The sequence below is a fragment of the Amblyomma mixtum genome, chromosome 3, assembly GCF_055824585.1.
Source record: "Amblyomma mixtum isolate Tamu chromosome 3, ASM5582458v1, whole genome shotgun sequence".
NCBI classification, from domain to species: domain Eukaryota; kingdom Metazoa; phylum Arthropoda; class Arachnida; order Ixodida; family Ixodidae; genus Amblyomma; species Amblyomma mixtum.
In genome coordinates this window covers 347,738,516-347,761,046 of record NC_143014.1, presented here as the reverse complement: position 1 = coordinate 347,761,046, position 22,531 = coordinate 347,738,516, and the positions used below count along the sequence as shown (strand labels likewise).

Here is a 22,531-nt window from a genome sequence, read left to right as displayed (position 1 = left end):
GCGCTGTGACTCTGTTTTGGGGCCACATTTCTCATCAACCAATGCGCAAAAAGCAGGCAACACGGTGGGAAATTAAAAACGAGAAATCGCTCTTTGATATGAGACCAAGATGGAGTCGCTCACGGCTGCGAAACGGACGCTGCGCTTTTTTTCAAAAACGCCGTTTTTGCACAACTTGATGCACGAATTCAGCTCGATTGCTCTTTGTAAAATGGAATTACAGAAAAAATACTGACTCGGGCAATGAATAAATTCGTAGATATGTAGAAGACCGACTGTAGATTTTGAAATGCTATTTTCAAAAAATAATTTTTTTTTGCGATTTTCGGGCCCTGGAGCCCCCTGTCCCCCCTTAATTAGAAAGTATCTTTGTTAATAAAGAAGATAAATGGAACATGCTTCTGCTACTCACCCATTGGGCAGAATTGCGGTGGCTGACCAAATGGGTTCATTTTAAACTGAGGACAGTGCAGCAAGCTATGGAAAGGAAAATGATTGGCGTCACGTTAAGGAACAGGAAGAAAGCAGAGTGGATCAAGCAACAAAAGCGAGTTAATGACACCCCGGCCGAAGTCAAGATGAAATTGGCTTGGGCAGGGTATTTAGTGCGAAGGCAAAATGATCTGATCAATGGTCGTTTGAAGTAACGGACAAAATTCCAAAAGCAGGCAAGCGTAACAGGAGGCGGCAGAAAGTTAAGTGTGTGGATGATTTGAAGTCTGCGGGGATAGGGTGGCCACAGATGGCACAGGGCAGGTTTATTTGAAAAGTAGGGAGAGGCGTTTTTCCTGCAGTGGGCGTAGGCTGATGATGATGTCAATACAACAGTCTGTATGATACGCTGACTGCAAGCATGTTTGGTATAATGACGTTTTCGGAAGGCTGAAAAAGTGAACCGCTTAGCAGCGTTCAACTAATGAGTACATGCCTGAGCTCTTGCGTATTGGTAATTTGGTAATTGTTTGGGACGAAAAGTACGGCAGGGGGCAAGATAGCATCTGTCTTCTGCTTGTGTTTTCATATCTTGTGCTATATACAGGGTGTTCAAAGTTAGACTTCACTGATTTTTTTTTTTAAATGTGAAATGCCATATGCTAATGCCACTTTTGTTCCTTGGTAATGTGGCCAGGCGGACACAAATTGGGGTAATAATTGTCTGCATAAATTTAGTAATTAGCTTAAAATCATTAATTACCTTTTTACTGCCTGATGTAAGCGTGCATATTTATATTGAGAACTTGGAGGCATTTGCTTTTCAGGGCTATTCCATTTTGAGAATTATAGTAGCACGCACGTGTGTGGTCACGTGGCTGCTTGACCGTCATGTACATCGTGGACTTCAACGGTGCTCATAACTATATCATGCGATAGTTCTTTCCTTTTGTTGTTTTGGCTTGTAACCCTGATTGTCGAAAGCTTCACACGCCTACAGGCTCGTGTATTGTTATAGGGTGAACACGCGAGTGTGTAGCTACGCTGCGTTGAGAGCCAGTGCAACCAGTGCGGCCACATAACGAAGCAAACTGGTGCATGCGTAGTGGGGCATGGATGTGACCCTTGCTGTTGTCTGCCTCGTTCACTCACATGCTGAGGCGAATGCTGTCGAGTCTAAAGCAGATAGTCACTGGGTAAGTTTCCAGAGTAGCGCGTTCCTTTTGCCCGTGCCACCGGGCTTGGTAGGAATATGACATCAGACACTATGCTTTGCAAGAAAATGCCGTAGAGCGGTGGGCTTGCAAAGCCTCTGGGCTTTCGTCTAAGATCCGCATACATGTGCAAGACGTTGCTTCAACGAGTTCCAAAAATGGTTGTTTCCCGTTTGTTCTGAGTGTCCGTTCACGTTACTTCCGAAGTTAGCTGTGCCAACTACACAGGAGTTTATTTTGCCACCCATAATAACGACGAAGTGAACGCCGATACGCAGGGAACAGAGATGCGATTTGAGTGCCGAGAACGTCAGTCAGGGCCAGCCATGAAGTTTCCAAATCTGGTGGCAGGAAGAGAAGATTATCGGTGCTGTGGAAACTTATCCATAGCAGACGATGCGAGACACCAGCTGGAGGTTGCTGTCCACATGCGCTACTTTGCTTCAACGAGCGGATTTACCGGAAGACTGCGGAGCGCTGCCACGCCAGAGCCAGTGCAACCAGTGCGGCCACATAACGAAGCAAACTGGTGCATGCGTAGTGGGGCATGGATGTGACCCTTGCTGTTGTCTGCCTCGTTCGCTCACATGCTGAGGTGAATGCTGTCGAGTCTAAAGCAGATAGTCACTGGGTAAGTTTCCAGAGTAGCGCGTTCCTTTTGCCCGTGCCACCGGGCTTGGTAGGAATATGACATCAGACACTATGCTTTGCAAGAAAATGCCGTAGAGCAGTGGGCTTGCAAAGCCTCTGGGCTTTCGTCTAAGATCCGTATACATGTGCAAGACGTTGCTTCAACGAGTTCCAAAAATGGTTGTTTCCCGTTTGTTCTGAGTGTCCGTTCACGTTACTTCCGAAGTTAGCTGTGCCAACTACACAGGAGTTTATTTTGCCACCCATAATAACGACGAAGTGAACGCCGATACGCAGGGAACAGAGATGCGATTTGAGTGCCGAGAACGTCAGTCAGGGCCAGCCATGAAGCTTCCAAATCTGGTGGCAGGAAGAGAAGATTATCGGTGCTGTGGAAACTTATCCATAGCAGACGATGCGAGACACCAGCTGGAGGTTGCTGTCCACATGCGCTACTTTGCTTCAACGAGCGGATTTACCGGAAGACTGCGGAGCGCTGCCACGCGCTCGCGTGTTCACATTAAGAATGTACGAGCCTGTCCACATACCAAACATGCTTGCAGTCAGCGTATCATACAGACTGTTGTATTGACATCATCATCAGCCTACGCCCACTGCAGGAAAAACGCCTCTCCCTACTTTTCAAATAAACCTGCCCTGTGCCATCTGTGGCCACCCTATCCCCGCAGACTTCAAATCATCCACACACTTAACTTTCTGCCGCCTCCTGTTACGCTTGCCTGCTTTTGGAATTTTGTCCGTTACTTCAAACGACCATTGATCAGATCATTTTGCCTTCGCACTAAATACCCTGCCCAAGCCAATTTCATCTTGACTTCGGCCGGGGGGACCTACATTGGTCAAACTGGCCGTTGCCTTAATATACGTTTGCGAGAGCACTCTTTGTCCTTGAAAAGGCCGCCTTCTTCCAGTCTTGCTAAACACTGTTCTAAATGTAGTGGTTGTGAGCCTTTGCTTGATAATACCACGATCTTGTTCCGGCACCCAAATCAACTGACTAGATGTCTCCGAGGCCTATCATATCCGTCAGAATGAGAACACACGTGTTGCTGACCCAATGGTGGTTCTTCATGAAAAGTAGTTTCCTTACCTAGACGCGCCTGTGTTACTCTCATCCTGTGCACCTGCGTGGTGGCCTTTGTTTCTCTTTGTGGTTTTTTTTTCTTTCTTTTTTTTCGGCGCTTTTGGAATAAACGCTCAGTTGTGAGTAAGCGCCTGTGTTGTTCAGTGTTCCTTGTCTGTTTTCTTGAGTGCGCTATATTTTTTCCGTGAATAATATTGTCCAACCCACGCCGCTTAATATACGAAACGAAAGCCAGAAGCAGTTCACGCCCCCCTTGTATAGCTGCTCTGTCGTCTGTGAGGCGCATCGCGGTTCGTAAAGGTGTTGACGGCTGCAGCATCGCGGCGCTGCCTGCACCTTATGTGGTGCATATCAACCTTACAGGTCCCCTTCGCCGTCTGCAGGAGCGCATGGATACTACCCTTAACTCTTTCGCTACCGCGCCATAGGCGATCGTTCACATATGATCGATTCAAATCGCCCGGGCAAAAAGGCTCATTTTGGAGCGTTGTGGACGTGCTCCGCCATCTAGTTAGCGAGCTCAACAACTGCTCTTTCGATTGCGGCCTTGGTTTTAGTGTTTTGACATGAGGGGGCGCCGTGAAAAATAAAACTTTGAACGGCCGCAGCAGCGTCCGCCGGAGAAAATGGCGTCCGCGTCGCCGCGCGCTCCTCGAAAGCCAAAGCTGACACCGAGCACGTCGGCCGGTTTCGGTTTCGTTTTTTGCGACGAAAGCAGCGGTTATTAGTCGGGCAACAATGTACAAACGTCGGATTTCGGTTTCGGCAGCGAGACTTCGCCTCCGGAGCCTGGAACGTCAGCGCGTACTTGCATGTAAGTTCTGTTTTCGTTCGCTGTGTGTTTTCTGCGGTGCATACGGTTTGTAATTGATGACAGTGGTTTATTTTTGTGCTTCAGAGTCTTGACAACGCATGGCGAAGACAGTTTGCCAAATGCTCAAGGTCGCGTCGCGTTTTTCAACCAAGATGATAGCTAGGTGTCCATATCGGCACATCGCTGCGGAGCGGTGCTCGGAGATTCTCTCGACTTCTCAACTTTTTTTTTATGCTCTTCACGGCGGAGATGATGAAGATCGTGTGCAGAAACACTAATAAGTATGCATGGATGAATATTTTCAGCAAATTCGGCGTGACGGCTCATGGGAAGACGTGAATCTGTTGGAGATTTTAATGTTCATTGGAATCATCATATACATTGGAATTGTTGACCTGCCACGACTGTATCTCTACTGAAATACCAGAATAATCTATTCTGGCCCTCTGCCATCAAAAATCATTCCTCAAAAATGGTTTTTCGCTTTTTTTGTTTGTTTTTTGCACGTAACGGACCCGGATGATTCAGTGGCGGCAGCTTCTATTGGCAACACTTGAAAAGTGTCCTTCCTGGCTTTTGAACCACATTGATAAAACTTATTTCATCGATCCTGATGTTTTAGAGCTTGCCTAAAATGCCAAATTTTATCAGCTGGCTTTCAGGGAGCTGCTCATTCAAGAAATATTCGGGTATGATGAGGGAAAAGAAGTCCACGCCCCCAATCCTCTCATAGAATCTATTCAACACCAACCGAAAAGAATGAAAAAAAGAAGAAACTACAAGCTCGGCTATCAGAGAACAAGGGAGGAACAAAGATAAAACCTTATGTGAAGCACTTATTAGTCTACCTCTGCTTCACATCTTCACCTCGGATTGCTCTTCACAGTGGCACCACAGTCATGACCCCTCACTTGACAAGCCATGGAAAGTGCAGTAAATTTTTCTCATAACTGAAACTGTGAATAATGACAGCTATAAACATGCGCAACAGTTTGTATATTCCAGTTTTCCTCTAATCAAGTCCGGGCTTAGTGCAGCCGCTAATTTTTGTTTTTGCTATATACTTTTTTTGTGTTTTTAGCAAATTTCACAAATAAATGTTCATTTACTTTTGCACACACAACTCTGGTGTTTGTTTCATTCAGAAGTGTAACTAATAAGCTACAATTTCATGCATTGCAATATGTGCTGGGTGTATTAGTTCTTGAGAAAAAAAATTTTCTTTCAGTACGCTCCAAATCGTGCATTTTTCCGCGGTAGCGAAAGAGTTAAGGACACCGTACTTGCCGCCATGCCGTCACACGCGGCCGTTTCCTCCACTGGAGGAATACGCAAGTAAGGAGATATTCGTTACTTTATCAGTTATAACGGTGGAATCTAAGAGAAAAGCGTAGAGATACTATAGCTCTATGCTGTCCCATATACCGCGCTTCAAAGGGGCCATTAATTATCCGCGATACCTTTCGTCATCCATCCATTCATGCGTAGCGTTGCTATCAGTGAGGCGTCTCCTGGCTAAGTTTCAATTTGATGAAATTTTATTTATCGCTCTCGACATCCGAGTTTCGACGTGGTCCCCCCCGCTCTTTTTTAACCCAATATGTACTCGTTGTAGTGGAAATGTGTAACTTGTGGTGGAGCACGTCTTTAGGGGGGGACAGGGGTCTTAAAACTTTTTTCTTTATTTTTGGACTAAATGCAATAAAACTTTGCACTGTTAATCAGTTTTTATGCTGATTTCAAATATGTAGTTATTTTTCATATATGTCAATTGGTTGTCAAGATATACATTTTCAGTCCTTTGTTTGCAAGAACAATAGAAAAAAAACCACTGATCAGAAAACAGTTTTTAATGTGTGGCTAGATAGTCTACAGTACAAGCAATACAATATAGGAAGTACTTTTTCGATTAATCCTCTATTGGCTGTTTTACAGCCTCCTCAAGTTCAGTGTAGGGAAGACTGGTTGACGAGCAGTTTTATTTAGTGTGCACAATAAAATTATTGAGCAGAAATTGGGAAATCTGTTCCCAACATTGTATACTTTAATTATTCGTTCAAAATTTGACCCGTGGCTGCGACATCGTCCAGAAACTTTCGGTGCCAACGCTGATCTGACAGATTGGCGCCTCGCTTGTGGTCTGGTGCTCCTAGCATACAATATGGGCCGAGATCCACCAATCAGAGGAGCTGATTTTAGTCACGTGGGCTCAGCAACAAATGGAAGCGCGCGCTCTGACTCTGTTTTGGGGCCACATTTCTCATCAACCAATGCGCAAAAAGCAGGCAACACGGTGGGAAATTAAAAACGAGAAATCGCTCTTTGATATGAGACCAAGATGGAGTCGCTCACGGCTGCGAAACGGACGCTGCGCTTTTTTTCAAAAACGCCGTTTTTGCACAACTTGATGCACGAATTCAGCTCGATTGCTCTTTGTAAAATGGAATTACAGAAAAATACTGACTCAGGCAACGAATAAATTCGTAGGTATGTAGAAGACCGACTGTAGATTTTGAAATGCTATTTTCAAAAAATAATTTTTTTTCGCGATTTTCGGGCCCTGGAGCCCCCTGTCCCCCCTTAATTAGAAAGTATTTTTGGTAATAAAGAAGATAAATGGAACATGCTTCCGCTACTCACCCATTGGGCAGAATTGCGGTGGCTGACGAAATGGGTTCATTTTAAACTGAGGACAGTGCAGCAAGCTATGGAAAGGAAAATGATTGGCGTCACGTTAAGGAACAGGAAGAAAGCAGAGTGGATCAAGCAACAAAAGCGAGTTAATGACACCCCGGCCGAAATCAAGATGAAATTGGCTTGTGCAGGGTATTTAGTGCGAAGGCAAAATGATCTGATCAATGGTCGTTTGAAGTAACGGACAAAATTCCAAAAGCAGGCAAGCGTAACAGGAGGCGGCAGAAAGTTAAGTGTGTGGATGATTTGAAGTCTGCGGGGATAGGGTGGCCACAGATGGCACAGGGCAGGTTTATTTGAAAAGTAGGGAGAGGCGTTTTTCCTGCAGTGGGCGTAGGCTGATGATGATGTCAATACAACAGTCTGTATGATACGCTGACTGCAAGCATGTTTGGTATAATGACGTTTTCGGAAGGCTGAAAAAGTGAACCGCTTAGCAGCGTTCAACTAATGAGTACATGCCTGAGCTCTTGCGTATTGGTAATTTGGTAATTGTTTGGGACGAAAAGTACGGCAGGGGGCAAGATAGCATCTGTCTTCTGCTTGTGTTTTCATATCTTGTGCTATATACAGGGTGTTCAAAGTTAGACTTCACTGATTTTTTTTTTTAAATGTGAAATGCCATATGCTAATGCCACTTTTGTTCCTTGGTAATGTGGCCAGGCGGACACAATTTGGGGTAATAATTGTCTGCATAAATTTAGTAATTAGCTTAAAATCATTAATTACCTTTTTACTGCCTGATGTAAGCGTGCATATTTATATTGAGAACTTGGAGGCATTTGCTTTTCAGGGCTATTCCATTTTGAGAATTTTAGTAACACGCACGTGTGTGGTCACGTGGCTGCTTGACCGTCATGTACATCGTGGACTTCAACGGTGCTCATAACTATATCATGCGATAGTTCTTTCCTTTCTTGTTTTGGCTTGTAACCCTGATTGTCGAAAGCTTCACACGCCTACAGGCTCGTGTATTGTTATAGGGTGAACACGCGAGTGTGTAGCTACGCTGCGTAGAGAGCCAGTGCAACCAGTGCGGCCACATAACGAAGCAAACTGGTGCATGCGTAGTGGGGCATGGATGTGACCCTTGCTGTTGTCTGCCTCGTTCGCTCACATGCTGAGGTGAATGCTGTCGAGTCTAAAGCAGATAGTCACTGGGTAAGTTTCCAGAGTAGCGCGTTCCTTTTGCCCGTGCCACCGGGCTTGGTAGGAATATGACATCAGACACTATGCTTTGCAAGAAAATGCCGTAGAGCAGTGGGCTTGCAAAGCCTCTGGGCTTTCGTCTAAGATCCGTATACATGTGCAAGACGTTGCTTCAACGAGTTCCAAAAATGGTTGTTTCCCGTTTGTTCCGAGTGTCCGTTCACGTTACTTCCGAAGTTAGCTGTGCCAACTACACAGGAGTTTATTTTGCCACCCATAATAACGACGAAGTGAACGCCGATACGCAGGGAACAGAGATGCGATTTGAGTGCCGAGAACGTCAGTCAGGGCCAGCCATGAAGCTTCCAAATCTGGTGGCAGGAAGAGAAGATTATCGGTGCTGTGGAAACTTATCCATAGCAGACGATGCGAGACACCAGCTGGAGGTTGCTGTCCACATGCGCTACTTTGCTTCAACGAGCAGATTTACCGGAAGACTGCGGAGCGCTGCCACGCGCTCGCGTGTTCACATTAAGAATGTACGAGCCTGTCCGTGCACATTTCGATACAAAACAACGTATATTAGCAAGGGCGAGAAAAATAAGTGCGGGGGGACCTACATTGCTCCTCTGTCGTCTGTGAGGCGCATCGTGGTTCGTAAAGGTGTTGACGGCTGCAGCATCGCGGCGCTGCCTGCACCTTATGTGGTGCATATCAACCTTGCAGGTCCCATTCGTCGACTGCAGAAGATGGATACGAGCTCAAGCAAGTTCCCTTACTTGCCGCCATGCCGTTACACGTGGCCGTTTCCTCCACTGGAGGAATACGCAAGTAAGGAGATATTCGTTACTTTATCAGTTATAACCGTGGAATCTAAGAGAAAAGCGTAGAGATACTATAGCTCTATGCTGTCCCATATACCGCGCTTCAAAGGGGCCATTAATTATCCGCGATACCTTTCGTCATCCATCCATTCATGCGTAGCGTTGCTATCAGTGAGGCGTCTCCTGGCTAAGTTTCAATTTGATGAAATTTTATTTATCGCTCTCGACATCCGAATTTCGACGTGTTCCCCCCCGCTCTTTTTTAACCCAATATGTACTCGTTGTAGTGGAAATGTGTAACTTGTGGTGGAGCACGTCTTTAGGGGGGGACAGGGGTCTTAAAACTTTTTTCTTTATTTTTGGACTAAATGCAATAAAACTTTGCACTGTTAATCAGTTTTTTATGCTGATTTCAAACATGTAGTTATTTTTCATATATGTCAATTGGTTGTCAAGATATACATTTTCAGTCCTTTGTTTGCAAGAACAATAGAAAAAAAAACACTGATCAGAAAACAGTCTTTAATGTGTGGCTAGATAGTCTACAGTACAAGCAATACAATATAGGAAGTACTTTTTCGATTAATCCTCTATTGGCTGTTTTACAGCCTCCTCAAGTTCAGTGTAGGGAAGACTGGTTGACGAGCAGTTTTATTTAGTGTGCACAATAAAATTATTGAGCAGAAATTGGGAAATCTGTTCCCAACATTGTATACTTTAATTATTCGTTCAAAATTTGACCCGTGGCTGCGACATCGTCCAGAAACTTTCGGTGCCAACGCTGATCTGACAGATTGGCGCCTCGCTTGTGGTCTGGTGCTCCTAGCATACGATATGGGCCGAGATCCACCAATCAGAGGAGCTGATTTTAGTCACGTGGGCTCAGCAACGAATGGAAGCACGCGCTGTGACTCTGTTTTGGGGCCACATTTTTCATCAACCAATGCGCAAAAAGCAGGCAACACGGTGGGAAATTAAAAACGAGAAATCGCTCTTTGATATGAGACCAAGATGGAGTCGCTCACGGCTGCGAAACGGACGCTGCGCTTTTTTTCAAAAACGCCGTTTTTGCACAACTTGATGCACGAATTCAGTTCGATTGCTCTTTGTAAAATGGAATTACAGAAAAAATACTGACTCAGGCAATGAATAAATTCGTAGATATGTAGAAGACCGACTGTAGATTTTGAAATGCTATTTTCAAAAAATAATTTTTTTTCGCGATTTTCGGGCCCTGGAGCCCCCTGTCCCCCCTTAATTAGAAAGTATTTTTGGTAATAAAGAAGATAAATGGAACATGCTTCCGCTACTCACCCATTGGGCAGAATTGCGGTGGCTGACGAAATGGGTTCATTTTAAACTGAGGACAGTGCAGCAAGCTATGGAAAGGAAAATGATTGGCGTCACGTTAAGGAACAGGAAGAAAGCAGAGTGGATCAAGCAACAAAAGCGAGTTAATGACACCCCGGCCGAAGTCAAGATGAAATTGGCTTGTGCAGGGTATTTAGTGCGAAGGCAAAATGATCTGATCAATGGTCGTTTGAAGTAACGGACAAAATTCCAAAAGCAGGCAAGCGTAACAGGAGGCGGCAGAAAGTTAAGTGTGTGGATGATTTGAAGTCTGCGGGGATAGGGTGGCCACAGATGGCACAGGGCAGGTTTATTTTAAAAGTAGGGAGAGGCGTTTTTCCTGCAGTGGGCGTAGGCTGATGATGATGTCAATACAACAGTCTGTATGACTGTATGATACGCTGACTGCAAGCATGTTTGGTATAATGACGTTTTCGGAAGGCTGAAAAAGTGAACCGCTTAGCAGCGTTCAACTAATGAGTACATGCCTGAGCTCTTGCGTATTGGTAATTTGGTAATTGTTTGGGACGAAAAGTACGGCAGGGGGCAAGATAGCATCTGTCTTCTGCTTGTGTTTTCATATCTTGTGCTATATACAGGGTGTTCAAAGTTAGACTTCACTGATTTTTTTTTTTAAATGTGAAATGCCATATGCTAATGCCACTTTTGTTCCTTGGTAATGTGGCCAGGCGGACACAATTTGGGGTAATAATTGTCTGCATAAATTTAGTAATTAGCTTAAAATCATTAATTACCTTTTTACTGCCTGATGTAAGCGTGCATATTTATATTGAGAACTTGGAGGCATTTGCTTTTCAGGGCTATTCCATTTTGAGAATTTTAGTAACACGCACGTGTGTGGTCACGTGGCTGCTTGACCGTCATGTACATCGTGGACTTCAACGGTGCTCATAACTATATCATGCGATAGTTCTTTCCTTTCTTGTTTTGGCTTGTAACCCTGATTGTCGAAAGCTTCACACGCCTACAGGCTCGTGTATTGTTATAGGGTGAACACGCGAGTGTGTAGCTACGCTGCGTAGAGAGCCAGTGCAACCAGTGCGGCCACATAACGAAGCAAACTGGTGCATGCGTAGTGGGGCATGGATGTGACCCTTGCTGTTGTCTGCCTCGTTCGCTCACATGCTGAGGTGAATGCTGTCGAGTCTAAAGCAGATAGTCACTGGGTAAGTTTCCAGAGTAGCGCGTTCCTTTTGCCCGTGCCACCGGGCTTGGTAGGAATATGACATCAGACACTATGCTTTGCAAGAAAATGCCGTAGAGCAGTGGGCTTGCAAAGCCTCTGGGCTTTCGTCTAAGATCCGTATACATGTGCAAGACGTTGCTTCAACGAGTTCCAAAAATGGTTGTTTCCCGTTTGTTCTGAGTGTCCGTTCACGTTACTTCCGAAGTTAGCTGTGCCAACTACACAGGAGTTTATTTTGCCACCCATAATAACGACGAAGTGAACGCCGATACGCAGGGAACAGAGATGCGATTTGAGTGCCGAGAACGTCAGTCAGGGCCAGCCATGAAGCTTCCAAATCTGGTGGCAGGAAGAGAAGATTATCGGTGCTGTGGAAACTTATCCATAGCAGACGATGCGAGACACCAGCTGGAGGTTGCTGTCCACATGCGCTACTTTGCTTCAACGAGCGGATTTACCGGAAGACTGCGGAGCGCTGCCACGCGCTCGCGTGTTCACATTAAGAATGTACGAGCCTGTCCGTGCACATTTCGATACAAAACAACGTATATTAGCAAGGGCGAGAAAAATAAGTGCGGGGGGACCTACATTGCTCCTCTGTCGTCTGTGAGGCGCATCGTGGTTCGTAAAGGTGTTGACGGCTGCAGCATCGCGGCGCTGCCTGCACCTTATGTGGTGCATATCAACCTTGCAGGTCCCATTCGTCGACTGCAGAAGATGGATACGAGCTCAAGCAAGTTCCCTTACTTGCCGCCATGCCGTTACACGTGGCCGTTTCCTCCACTGGAGGAATACGCAAGTAAGGAGATATTCGTTACTTTATCAGTTATAACCGTGGAATCTAAGAGAAAAGCGTAGAGATACTATAGCTCTATGCTGTCCCATATACCGCGCTTCAAAGGGGCCATTAATTATCCGCGATACCTTTCGTCATCCATCCATTCATGCGTAGCGTTGCTATCAGTGAGGCGTCTCCTGGCTAAGTTTCAATTTGATGAAATTTTATTTATCGCTCTCGACATCCGAATTTCGACGTGTTCCCCCCCGCTCTTTTTTAACCCAATATGTACTCGTTGTAGTGGAAATGTGTAACTTGTGGTGGAGCACGTCTTTAGGGGGGGACAGGGGTCTTAAAACTTTTTTCTTTATTTTTGGACTAAATGCAATAAAACTTTGCACTGTTAATCAGTTTTTTATGCTGATTTCAAACATGTAGTTATTTTTCATATATGTCAATTGGTTGTCAAGATATACATTTTCAGTCCTTTGTTTGCAAGAACAATAGAAAAAAAAACACTGATCAGAAAACAGTTTTTAATGTGTGGCTAGATAGTCTACAGTACAAGCAATACAATATAGGAAGTACTTTTTCGATTAATCCTCTATTGGCTGTTTTACAGCCTCCTCAAGTTCAGTGTAGGGAAGACTGGTTGACGAGCAGTTTTATTTAGTGTGCACAATAAAATTATTGAGCAGAAATTGGGAAATCTGTTCCCAACATTGTATACTTTAATTATTCGTTCAAAATTTGACCCGTGGCTGCGACATCGTCCAGAAACTTTCGGTGCCAACGCTGATCTGACAGATTGGCGCCTCGCTTGTGGTCTGGTGCTCCTAGCATACGATATGGGCCGAGATCCACCAATCAGAGGAGCTGATTTTAGTCACGTGGGCTCAGCAACGAATGGAAGCGCGCGCTGTGACTCTGTTTTGGGGCCACATTTCTCATCAACCAATGCGCAAAAAGCAGGCAACACGGTGGGAAATTAAAAACGAGAAATCGCTCTTTGATATGAGACCAAGATGGAGTCGCTCACGGCTGCGAAACGGACGCTGCGCTTTTTTTCAAAAATGCCGTTTTTGCACAACTTGATGCACGAATTCAGCTCGATTGCTCTTTGTAAAATGGAATTACAGAAAAATACTGACTCAGGCAACGAATAAATTCGTAGGTATGTAGAAGACCGACTGTAGATTTTGAAATGCTATTTTCAAAAAATAATTTTTTTTCGTGATTTTCGGGCCCTGGAGCCCCCTGTCCCCCCTTAATTAGAAAGTATTTTTGGTAATAAAGAAGATAAATGGAACATGCTTCCGCTACTCACCCATTGGGCAGAATTGCGGTGGCTGACGAAATGGGTTCATTTTAAACTGAGGACAGTGCAGCAAGCTATGGAAAGGAAAATGATTGGCGTCACGTTAAGGAACAGGAAGAAAGCAGAGTGGATCAAGCAACAAAAGCGAGTTAATGACACCCCGGCCGAAGTCAAGATGAAATTGGCTTGTGCAGGGTATTTAGTGCGAAGGCAAAATGATCTGATCAATGGTCGTTTGAAGTAACGGACAAAATTCCAAAAGCAGGCAAGCGTAACAGGAGGCGGCAGAAAGTTAAGTGTGTGGATGATTTGAAGTCTGCGGGGATAGGGTGGCCACAGATGGCACAGGGCAGGTTTATTTGAAAAGTAGGGAGAGGCGTTTTTCCTGCAGTGGGCGTAGGCTGATGATGATGTCAATACAACAGTCTGTATGATACGCTGACTGCAAGCATGTTTGGTATAATGACGTTTTCGGAAGGCTGAAAAAGTGAACCGCTTAGCAGCGTTCAACTAATGAGTACATGCCTGAGCTCTTGCGTATTGGTAATTTGGTAATTGTTTGGGACGAAAAGTACGGCAGGGGGCAAGATAGCATCTGTCTTCTGCTTGTGTTTTCATATCTTGTGCTATATACAGGGTGTTCAAAGTTAGACTTCACTGATTTTTTTTTTAAAATGTGAAATGCCATATGCTAATGCCACTTTTGTTCCTTGGTAATGTGGCCAGGCGGACACAATTTGGGGTAATAATTGTCTGCATAAATTTAGTAATTAGCTTAAAATCATTAATTACCTTTTTACTGCCTGATGTAAGCGTGCATATTTATATTGAGAACTTGGAGGCATTTGCTTTTCAGGGCTATTCCATTTTGAGAATTTTAGTAACACGCACGTGTGTGGTCACGTGGCTGCTTGACCGTCATGTACATCGTGGACTTCAACGGTGCTCATAACTATATCATGCGATAGTTCTTTCCTTTCTTGTTTTGGCTTGTAACCCTGATTGTCGAAAGCTTCACACGCCTACAGGCTCGTGTATTGTTATAGGGTGAACACGCGAGTGTGTAGCTACGCTGCGTAGAGAGCCAGTGCAACCAGTGCGGCCACATAACGAAGCAAACTGGTGCATGCGTAGTGGGGCATGGATGTGACCCTTGCTGTTGTCTGCCTCGTTCGCTCACATGCTGAGGTGAATGCTGTCGAGTCTAAAGCAGATAGTCACTGGGTAAGTTTCCAGAGTAGCGCGTTCCTTTTGCCCGTGCCACCGGGCTTGGTAGGAATATGACATCAGACACTATGCTTTGCAAGAAAATGCCGTAGAGCAGTGGGCTTGCAAAGCCTCTGGGCTTTCGTCTAAGATCCGTATACATGTGCAAGACGTTGCTTCAACGAGTTCCAAAAATGGTTGTTTCCCGTTTGTTCCGAGTGTCCGTTCACGTTACTTCCGAAGTTAGCTGTGCCAACTACACAGGAGTTTATTTTGCCACCCATAATAACGACGAAGTGAACGCCGATACAGAGGGAACAGAGATGCGATTTGAGTGCCGAGAACGTCAGTCAGGGCCAGCCATGAAGCTTCCAAATCTGGTGGCAGGAAGAGAAGATTATCGGTGCTGTGGAAACTTATCCATAGCAGACGATGCGAGACACCAGCTGGAGGTTGCTGTCCACATGCGCTACTTTGCTTCAACGAGCGGATTTACCGGAAGACTGCGGAGCGCTGCCACGCGCTCGCGTGTTCACATTAAGAATGTACGAGCCTGTCCGTGCACATTTCGATACAAAACAACGTATATTAGCAAGGGCGAGAAAAATAAGTGCGGGGGGACCTACATTGCTCCTCTGTCGTCTGTGAGGCGCATCGTGGTTCGTAAAGGTGTTGACGGCTGCAGCATCGCGGCGCTGCCTGCACCTTATGTGGTGCATATCAACCTTGCAGGTCCCATTCGTCGACTGCAGAAGATGGATACGAGCTCAAGCAAGTTCCCTTACTTGCCGCCATGCCGTTACACGTGGCCGTTTCCTCCACTGGAGGAATACGCAAGTAAGGAGATATTCGTTACTTTATCAGTTATAACCGTGGAATCTAAGAGAAAAGCGTAGAGATACTATAGCTCTATGCTGTCCCATATACCGCGCTTCAAAGGGGCCATTAATTATCCGCGATACCTTTCGTCATCCATCCATTCATGCGTAGCGTTGCTATCAGTGAGGCGTCTCCTGGCTAAGTTTCAATTTGATGAAATTTTATTTATCGCTCTCGACATCCGAATTTCGACGTGTTCCCCCCCGCTCTTTTTTAACCCAATATGTACTCGTTGTAGTGGAAATGTGTAACTTGTGGTGGAGCACGTCTTTAGGGGGGGACAGGGGTCTTAAAACTTTTTTCTTTATTTTTGGACTAAATGCAATAAAACTTTGCACTGTTAATCAGTTTTTTATGCTGATTTCAAACATGTAGTTATTTTTCATATATGTCAATTGGTTGTCAAGATATACATTTTCAGTCCTTTGTTTGCAAGAACAATAGAAAAAAAAACACTGATCAGAAAACAGTTTTTAATGTGTGGCTAGATAGTCTACAGTACAAGCAATACAATATAGGAAGTACTTTTTCGATTAATCCTCTATTGGCTGTTTTACAGCCTCCTCAAGTTCAGTGTAGGGAAGACTGGTTGACGAGCAGTTTTATTTAGTGTGCACAATAAAATTATTGAGCAGAAATTGGGAAATCTGTTCCCAACATTGTATACTTTAATTATTCGTTCAAAATTTGACCCGTGGCTGCGACATCGTCCAGAAACTTTCGGTGCCAACGCTGATCTGACAGATTGGCGCCTCGCTTGTGGTCTGGTGCTCCTAGCATACGATATGGGCCGAGATCCACCAATCAGAGGAGCTGATTTTAGTCACGTGGGCTCAGCAACGAATGGAAGCACGCGCTGTGACTCTGTTTTGGGGCCACATTTCTCATCAACCAATGCGCAAAAAGCAGGCAACACGGTGGGAAATTAAAAACGAGAAATCGCTCTTTGATATGAGACCAAGATGGAGTCGCTCACGGCTGCGAAACGGACGCTGCGCTTTTTTTCAAAAACGCCGTTTTTGCACAACTTGATGCACGAATTCAGTTCGATTGCTCTTTGTAAAATGGAATTACAGAAAAAATACTGACTCAGGCAAGGAATAAATTCGTAGATATGTAGAAGACCGACTGTAGATTTTGAAATGCTATTTTCAAAAAATAATTTTTTTTCGCGATTTTCGGGCCCTGGAGCCCCCTGTCCCCCCTTAATTAGAAAGTATTTTTGGTAATAAAGAAGATAAATGGAACATGCTTCCGCTACTCACCCATTGGGGAGAATTGCGGTGGCTGACGAAATGGGTTCATTTTAAACAGGACAGTGCAGCAAGCTATGGAAAGGAAAATGATTGGCGTCACGTTAAGGAACAGGAAGAAAGCAGAGTGGATCAAGCAACAAAAGCGAGTTGATGACACCCCGGCCGAAGTCAAGATGAAATTGGCTTGGGCAGGGTATTTAGTGCGAAGGCAAAATGATCTGATCAATGGTCGTTTGAAGTAACGGACAAAATTCCAAAAGCAGGCAAGCGTAACAGGAGGCGGCAGAAAGTTAAGTGTGTGGATGATTTGAAGTCTGCGGGGATAGGGTGGCCACAGATGGCACAGGGCAGGTTTATTTGAAAAGTAGGGAGAGGCGTTTTTCCTGCAGTGGGCGTAGGCTGATGATGATGTCAATACAACAGTCTGTATGATACGCTGACTGCAAGCATGTTTGGAATAATGACGTTTTCGGAAGGCTGAAAAAGTGAACCGCTTAGCAGCGTTCAACTAATGAGTACATGCCTGAGCTCTTGCGTATTGGTAATTTGGTAATTGTTTGGGACGAAAAGTACTGCAGGGGGCAAGATAGCATCTGTCTTCTGCTTGTGTTTTCATATCTTGTGCTATATACAGGGTGTTCAAAGTTAGACTTCACTGATTTTTTTTTTTAAATGTGAAATGCCATATGCTAATGCCACTTTTGTTCCTTGGTAATGTGGTCAGGCGGACACAAATTGGGGTAATAATTGTCTGCATAAATTTAGTAATTAGCTTAAAATCATTAATTACCTTTTTACTGCCTGATGTAAGCGTGCATATTTATATTGAGAACTTGGAGGCATTTGCTTTTCAGGGCTATTCCATTTTGAGAATTTTAGTAACACGCACGTGTGTGGTCACGTGGCTGCTTGACCGTCATGTACATCGTGGACTTCAACGGTGCTCATAACTATATCATGCGATAGTTCTTTCCTTTCTTGTTTTGGCTTGTAACCCTGATTGTCGAAAGCTTCACACGCCTACAGGCTCGTGTATTGTTATAGGGTGAACACGCGAGTGTGTAGCTACGCTGCGTAGAGAGCCAGTGCAACCAGTGCGGCCACATAACGAAGCAAACTGGTGCATGCGTAGTGGGGCATGGATGTGACCCTTGCTGTTGTCTGCCTCGTTCGCTCACATGCTGAGGTGAATGCTGTCGAGTCTAAAGCAGATAGTCACTGGGTAAGTTTCCAGAGTAGCGCGTTCCTTTTGCCCGTGCCACCGGGCTTGGTAGGAATATGACATCAGACACTATGCTTTGCAAGAAAATGCCGTAGAGCAGTGGGCTTGCAAAGCCTCTGGGCTTTCGTCTAAGATCCGTATACATGTGCAAGACGTTGCTTCAACGAGTTCCAAAAATGGTTGTTTCCCGTTTGTTCTGAGTGTCCGTTCACGTTACTTCCGAAGTTAGCTGTGCCAACTACACAGGAGTTTATTTTGCCACCCATAATAACGACGAAGTGAACGCCGATACGCAGGGAACAGAGATGCGATTTGAGTGCCGAGAACGTCAGTCAGGGCCAGCCATGAAGCTTCCAAATCTGGTGGCAGGAAGAGAAGATTATCGGTGCTGTGGAAACTTATCCATAGCAGACGATGCGAGACACCAGCTGGAGGTTGCTGTCCACATGCGCTACTTTGCTTCAACGAGCGGATTTACCGGAAGACTGCGGAGCGCTGCCACGCGCTCGCGTGTTCACATTAAGAATGTACGAGCCTGTCCGTGCACATTTCGATACAAAACAACGTATATTAGCAAGGGCGAGAAAAATAAGTGCGGGGGGACCTACATTGCTCCTCTGTCGTCTGTGAGGCGCATCGTGGTTCGTAAAGGTGTTGACGGCTGCAGCATCGCGGCGCTGCCTGCACCTTATGTGGTGCATATCAACCTTGCAGGTCCCATTCGTCGACTGCAGAAGATGGATACGAGCTCAAGCAAGTTCCCTTACTTGCCGCCATGCCGTTACACGTGGCCGTTTCCTCCACTGGAGGAATACGCAAGTAAGGAGATATTCGTTACTTTATCAGTTATAACCGTGGAATCTAAGAGAAAAGCGTAGAGATACTATAGCTCTATGCTGTCCCATATACCGCGCTTCAAAGGGGCCATTAATTATCCGCGATACCTTTCGTCATCCATCCATTCATGCGTAGCGTTGCTATCAGTGAGGCGTCTCCTGGCTAAGTTTCAATTTGATGAAATTTTATTTATCGCTCTCGACATCCGAATTTCGACGTGTTCCCCCCCGCTCTTTTTTAACCCAATATGTACTCGTTGTAGTGGAAATGTGTAACTTGTGGTGGAGCACGTCTTTAGGGGGGGACAGGGGTCTTAAAACTTTTTTCTTTATTTTTGGACTAAATGCAATAAAACTTTGCACTGTTAATCAGTTTTTTATGCTGATTTCAAACATGTAGTTATTTTTCATATATGTCAATTGGTTGTCAAGATATACATTTTCAGTCCTTTGTTTGCAAGAACAATAGAAAAAAAAACACTGATCAGAAAACAGTTTTTAATGTGTGGCTAGATAGTCTACAGTACAAGCAATACAATATAGGAAGTACTTTTTCGATTAATCCTCTATTGGCTGTTTTACAGCCTCCTCAAGTTCAGTGTAGGGAAGACTGGTTGACGAGCAGTTTTATTTAGTGTGCACAATAAAATTATTGAGCAGAAATTGGGAAATCTGTTCCCAACATTGTATACTTTAATTATTCGTTCAAAATTTGACCCGTGGCTGCGACATCGTCCAGAAACTTTCGGTGCCAACGCTGATCTGACAGATTGGCGCCTCGCTTGTGGTCTGGTGCTCCTAGCATACGATATGGGCCGAGATCCACCAATCAGAGGAGCTGATTTTAGTCACGTGGGCTCAGCAACGAATGGAAGCACGCGCTGTGACTCTGTTTTGGGGCCACATTTCTCATCAACCAATGCGCAAAAAGCAGGCAACACGGTGGGAAATTAAAAACGAGAAATCGCTCTTTGATATGAGACCAAGATGGAGTCGCTCACGGCTGCGAAACGGACGCTGCGCTTTTTTTCAAAAACGCCGTTTTTGCACAACTTGATGCACGAATTCAGTTCGATTGCTCTTTGTAAAATGGAATTACAGAAAAAATACTGACTCAGGCAATGAATAAATTCGTAGATATGTAGAAGACCGACTGTAGATTTTGAAATGCTATTTTCAAAAAATAATTTTTTTCGCGATTTTCGGGCCCTGGAGCCCCCTGTCCCCCCTTAATTAGAAAGTATTTTTGGTAATAAAGAAGATAAATGGAACATGCTTCCGCTACTCACCCATTGGGCAGAATTGCGGTGGCTGACGAAATGGGTTCATTTTAAACTGAGGACAGTGCAGCAAGCTATGGAAAGGAAAATGATTGGCGTCACGTTAAGGAACAGGAAGAAAGCAGAGTGGATCAAGCAACAAAAGCGAGTTGATGACACCCCGGCCGAAGTCAAGATGAAATTGGCTTGGGCAGGGTATTTAGTGCGAAGGCAAAATGATCTGATCAATGGTCGTTTGAAGTAACGGACAAAATTCCAAAAGCAGGCAAGCGTAACAGGAGGCGGCAGAAAGTTAAGTGTGTGGATGATTTGAAGTCTGCGGGGATAGGGTGGCCACAGATGGCACAGGGCAGGTTTATTTGAAAAGTAGGGAGAGGCGTTTTTCCTGCAGTGGGCGTAGGCTGATGATGATGTCAATACAACAGTCTGTATGATACGCTGACTGCAAGCATGTTTGGAATAATGACGTTTTCGGAAGGCTGAAAAAGTGAACCGCTTAGCAGCGTTCAACTAATGAGTACATGCCTGAGCTCTTGCGTATTGGTAATTTGGTAATTGTTTGGGACGAAAAGTACTGCAGGGGGCAAGATAGCATCTGTCTTCTGCTTGTGTTTTCATATCTTGTGCTATATACAGGGTGTTCAAAGTTAGACTTCACTGATTTTTTTTTTTAAATGTGAAATGCCATATGCTAATGCCACTTTTGTTCCTTGGTAATGTGGTCAGGCGGACACAAATTGGGGTAATAATTGTCTGCATAAATTTAGTAATTAGCTTAAAATCATTAATTACCTTTTTACTGCCTGATGTAAGCGTGCATATTTATATTGAGAACTTGGAGGCATTTGCTTTTCAGGGCTATTCCATTTTGAGAATTTTAGTAACACGCACGTGTGTGGTCACGTGGCTGCTTGACCGTCATGTACATCGTGGACTTCAACGGTGCTCATAACTATATCATGCGATAGTTCTTTCCTTTCTTGTTTTGGCTTGTAACCCTGATTGTCGAAAGCTTCACACGCCTACAGGCTCGTGTATTGTTATAGGGTGAACACGCGAGTGTGTAGCTACGCTGCGTAGAGAGCCAGTGCAACCAGTGCGGCCACATAACGAAGCAAACTGGTGCATGCGTAGTGGGGCATGGATGTGACCCTTGCTGTTGTCTGCCTCGTTCGCTCACATGCTGAGGTGAATGCTGTCGAGTCTAAAGCAGATAGTCACTGGGTAAGTTTCCAGAGTAGCGCGTTCCTTTTGCCCGTGCCACCGGGCTTGGTAGGAATATGACATCAGACACTATGCTTTGCAAGAAAATGCCGTAGAGCAGTGGGCTTGCAAAGCCTCTGGGCTTTCGTCTAAGATCCGTATACATGTGCAAGACGTTGCTTCAACGAGTTCCAAAAATGGTTGTTTCCCGTTTGTTCTGAGTGTCCGTTCACGTTACTTCCGAAGTTAGCTGTGCCAACTACACAGGAGTTTATTTTGCCACCCATAATAACGACGAAGTGAACGCCGATACGCAGGGAACAGAGATGCGATTTGAGTGCCGAGAACGTCAGTCAGGGCCAGCCATGAAGCTTCCAAATCTGGTGGCAGGAAGAGAAGATTATCGGTGCTGTGGAAACTTATCCATAGCAGACGATGCGAGACACCAGCTGGAGGTTGCTGTCCACATGCGCTACTTTGCTTCAACGAGCGGATTTACCGGAAGACTGCGGAGCGCTGCCACGCGCTCGCGTGTTCACATTAAGAATGTACGAGCCTGTCCGTGCACATTTCGATACAAAACAACGTATATTAGCAAGGGCGAGAAAAATAAGTGCGGGGGGACCTACATTGCTCCTCTGTCGTCTGTGAGGCGCATCGTGGTTCGTAAAGGTGTTGACGGCTGCAGCATCGCGGCGCTGCCTGCACCTTATGTGGTGCATATCAACCTTGCAGGTCCCATTCGTCGACTGCAGAAGATGGATACGAGCTCAAGCAAGTTCCCTTACTTGCCGCCATGCCGTTACACGTGGCCGTTTCCTCCACTGGAGGAATACGCAAGTAAGGAGATATTCGTTACTTTATCAGTTATAACCGTGGAATCTAAGAGAAAAGCGTAGAGATACTATAGCTCTATGCTGTCCCATATACCGCGCTTCAAAGGGGCCATTAATTATCCGCGATACCTTTCGTCATCCATCCATTCATGCGTAGCGTTGCTATCAGTGAGGCGTCTCCTGGCTAAGTTTCAATTTGATGAAATTTTATTTATCGCTCTCGACATCCGAATTTCGACGTGTTCCCCCCCGCTCTTTTTTAACCCAATATGTACTCGTTGTAGTGGAAATGTGTAAC

The 22,531-nt window shown here is 45.1% G+C and overlaps 1 protein-coding gene across 10 annotated transcripts in view; it reads left to right on the top strand.

The window, feature by feature from the left end:
- The window catches only part of LOC149356282 (uncharacterized), a 104,546-nt gene that overhangs the window by 39,645 nt on the left and 42,370 nt on the right, over window positions 1-22,531 (top strand). For 5 of the 10 annotated variants that reach the window (XM_089584155.1, XM_089584160.1, XM_089584161.1 and 2 more), the window contains 5 exons: window positions 8,765-8,869; window positions 12,114-12,218; window positions 15,454-15,558; window positions 18,793-18,897; window positions 22,133-22,237. In XM_089584155.1, the coding sequence (XP_089440281.1) occupies window positions 8,765-8,869; window positions 12,114-12,218; window positions 15,454-15,558; window positions 18,793-18,897; window positions 22,133-22,237 (525 nt within the window). Of the gene's footprint in view, window positions 1-3,744; window positions 3,788-5,467; window positions 5,531-8,764; window positions 8,870-12,113; window positions 12,219-15,453; window positions 15,559-18,792; window positions 18,898-22,132; window positions 22,238-22,531 lie in introns of all 10 variants that reach the window. The other 5 variants (XM_089584152.1, XM_089584151.1, XM_089584158.1 and 2 more) reach the window with 2 other exon arrangements.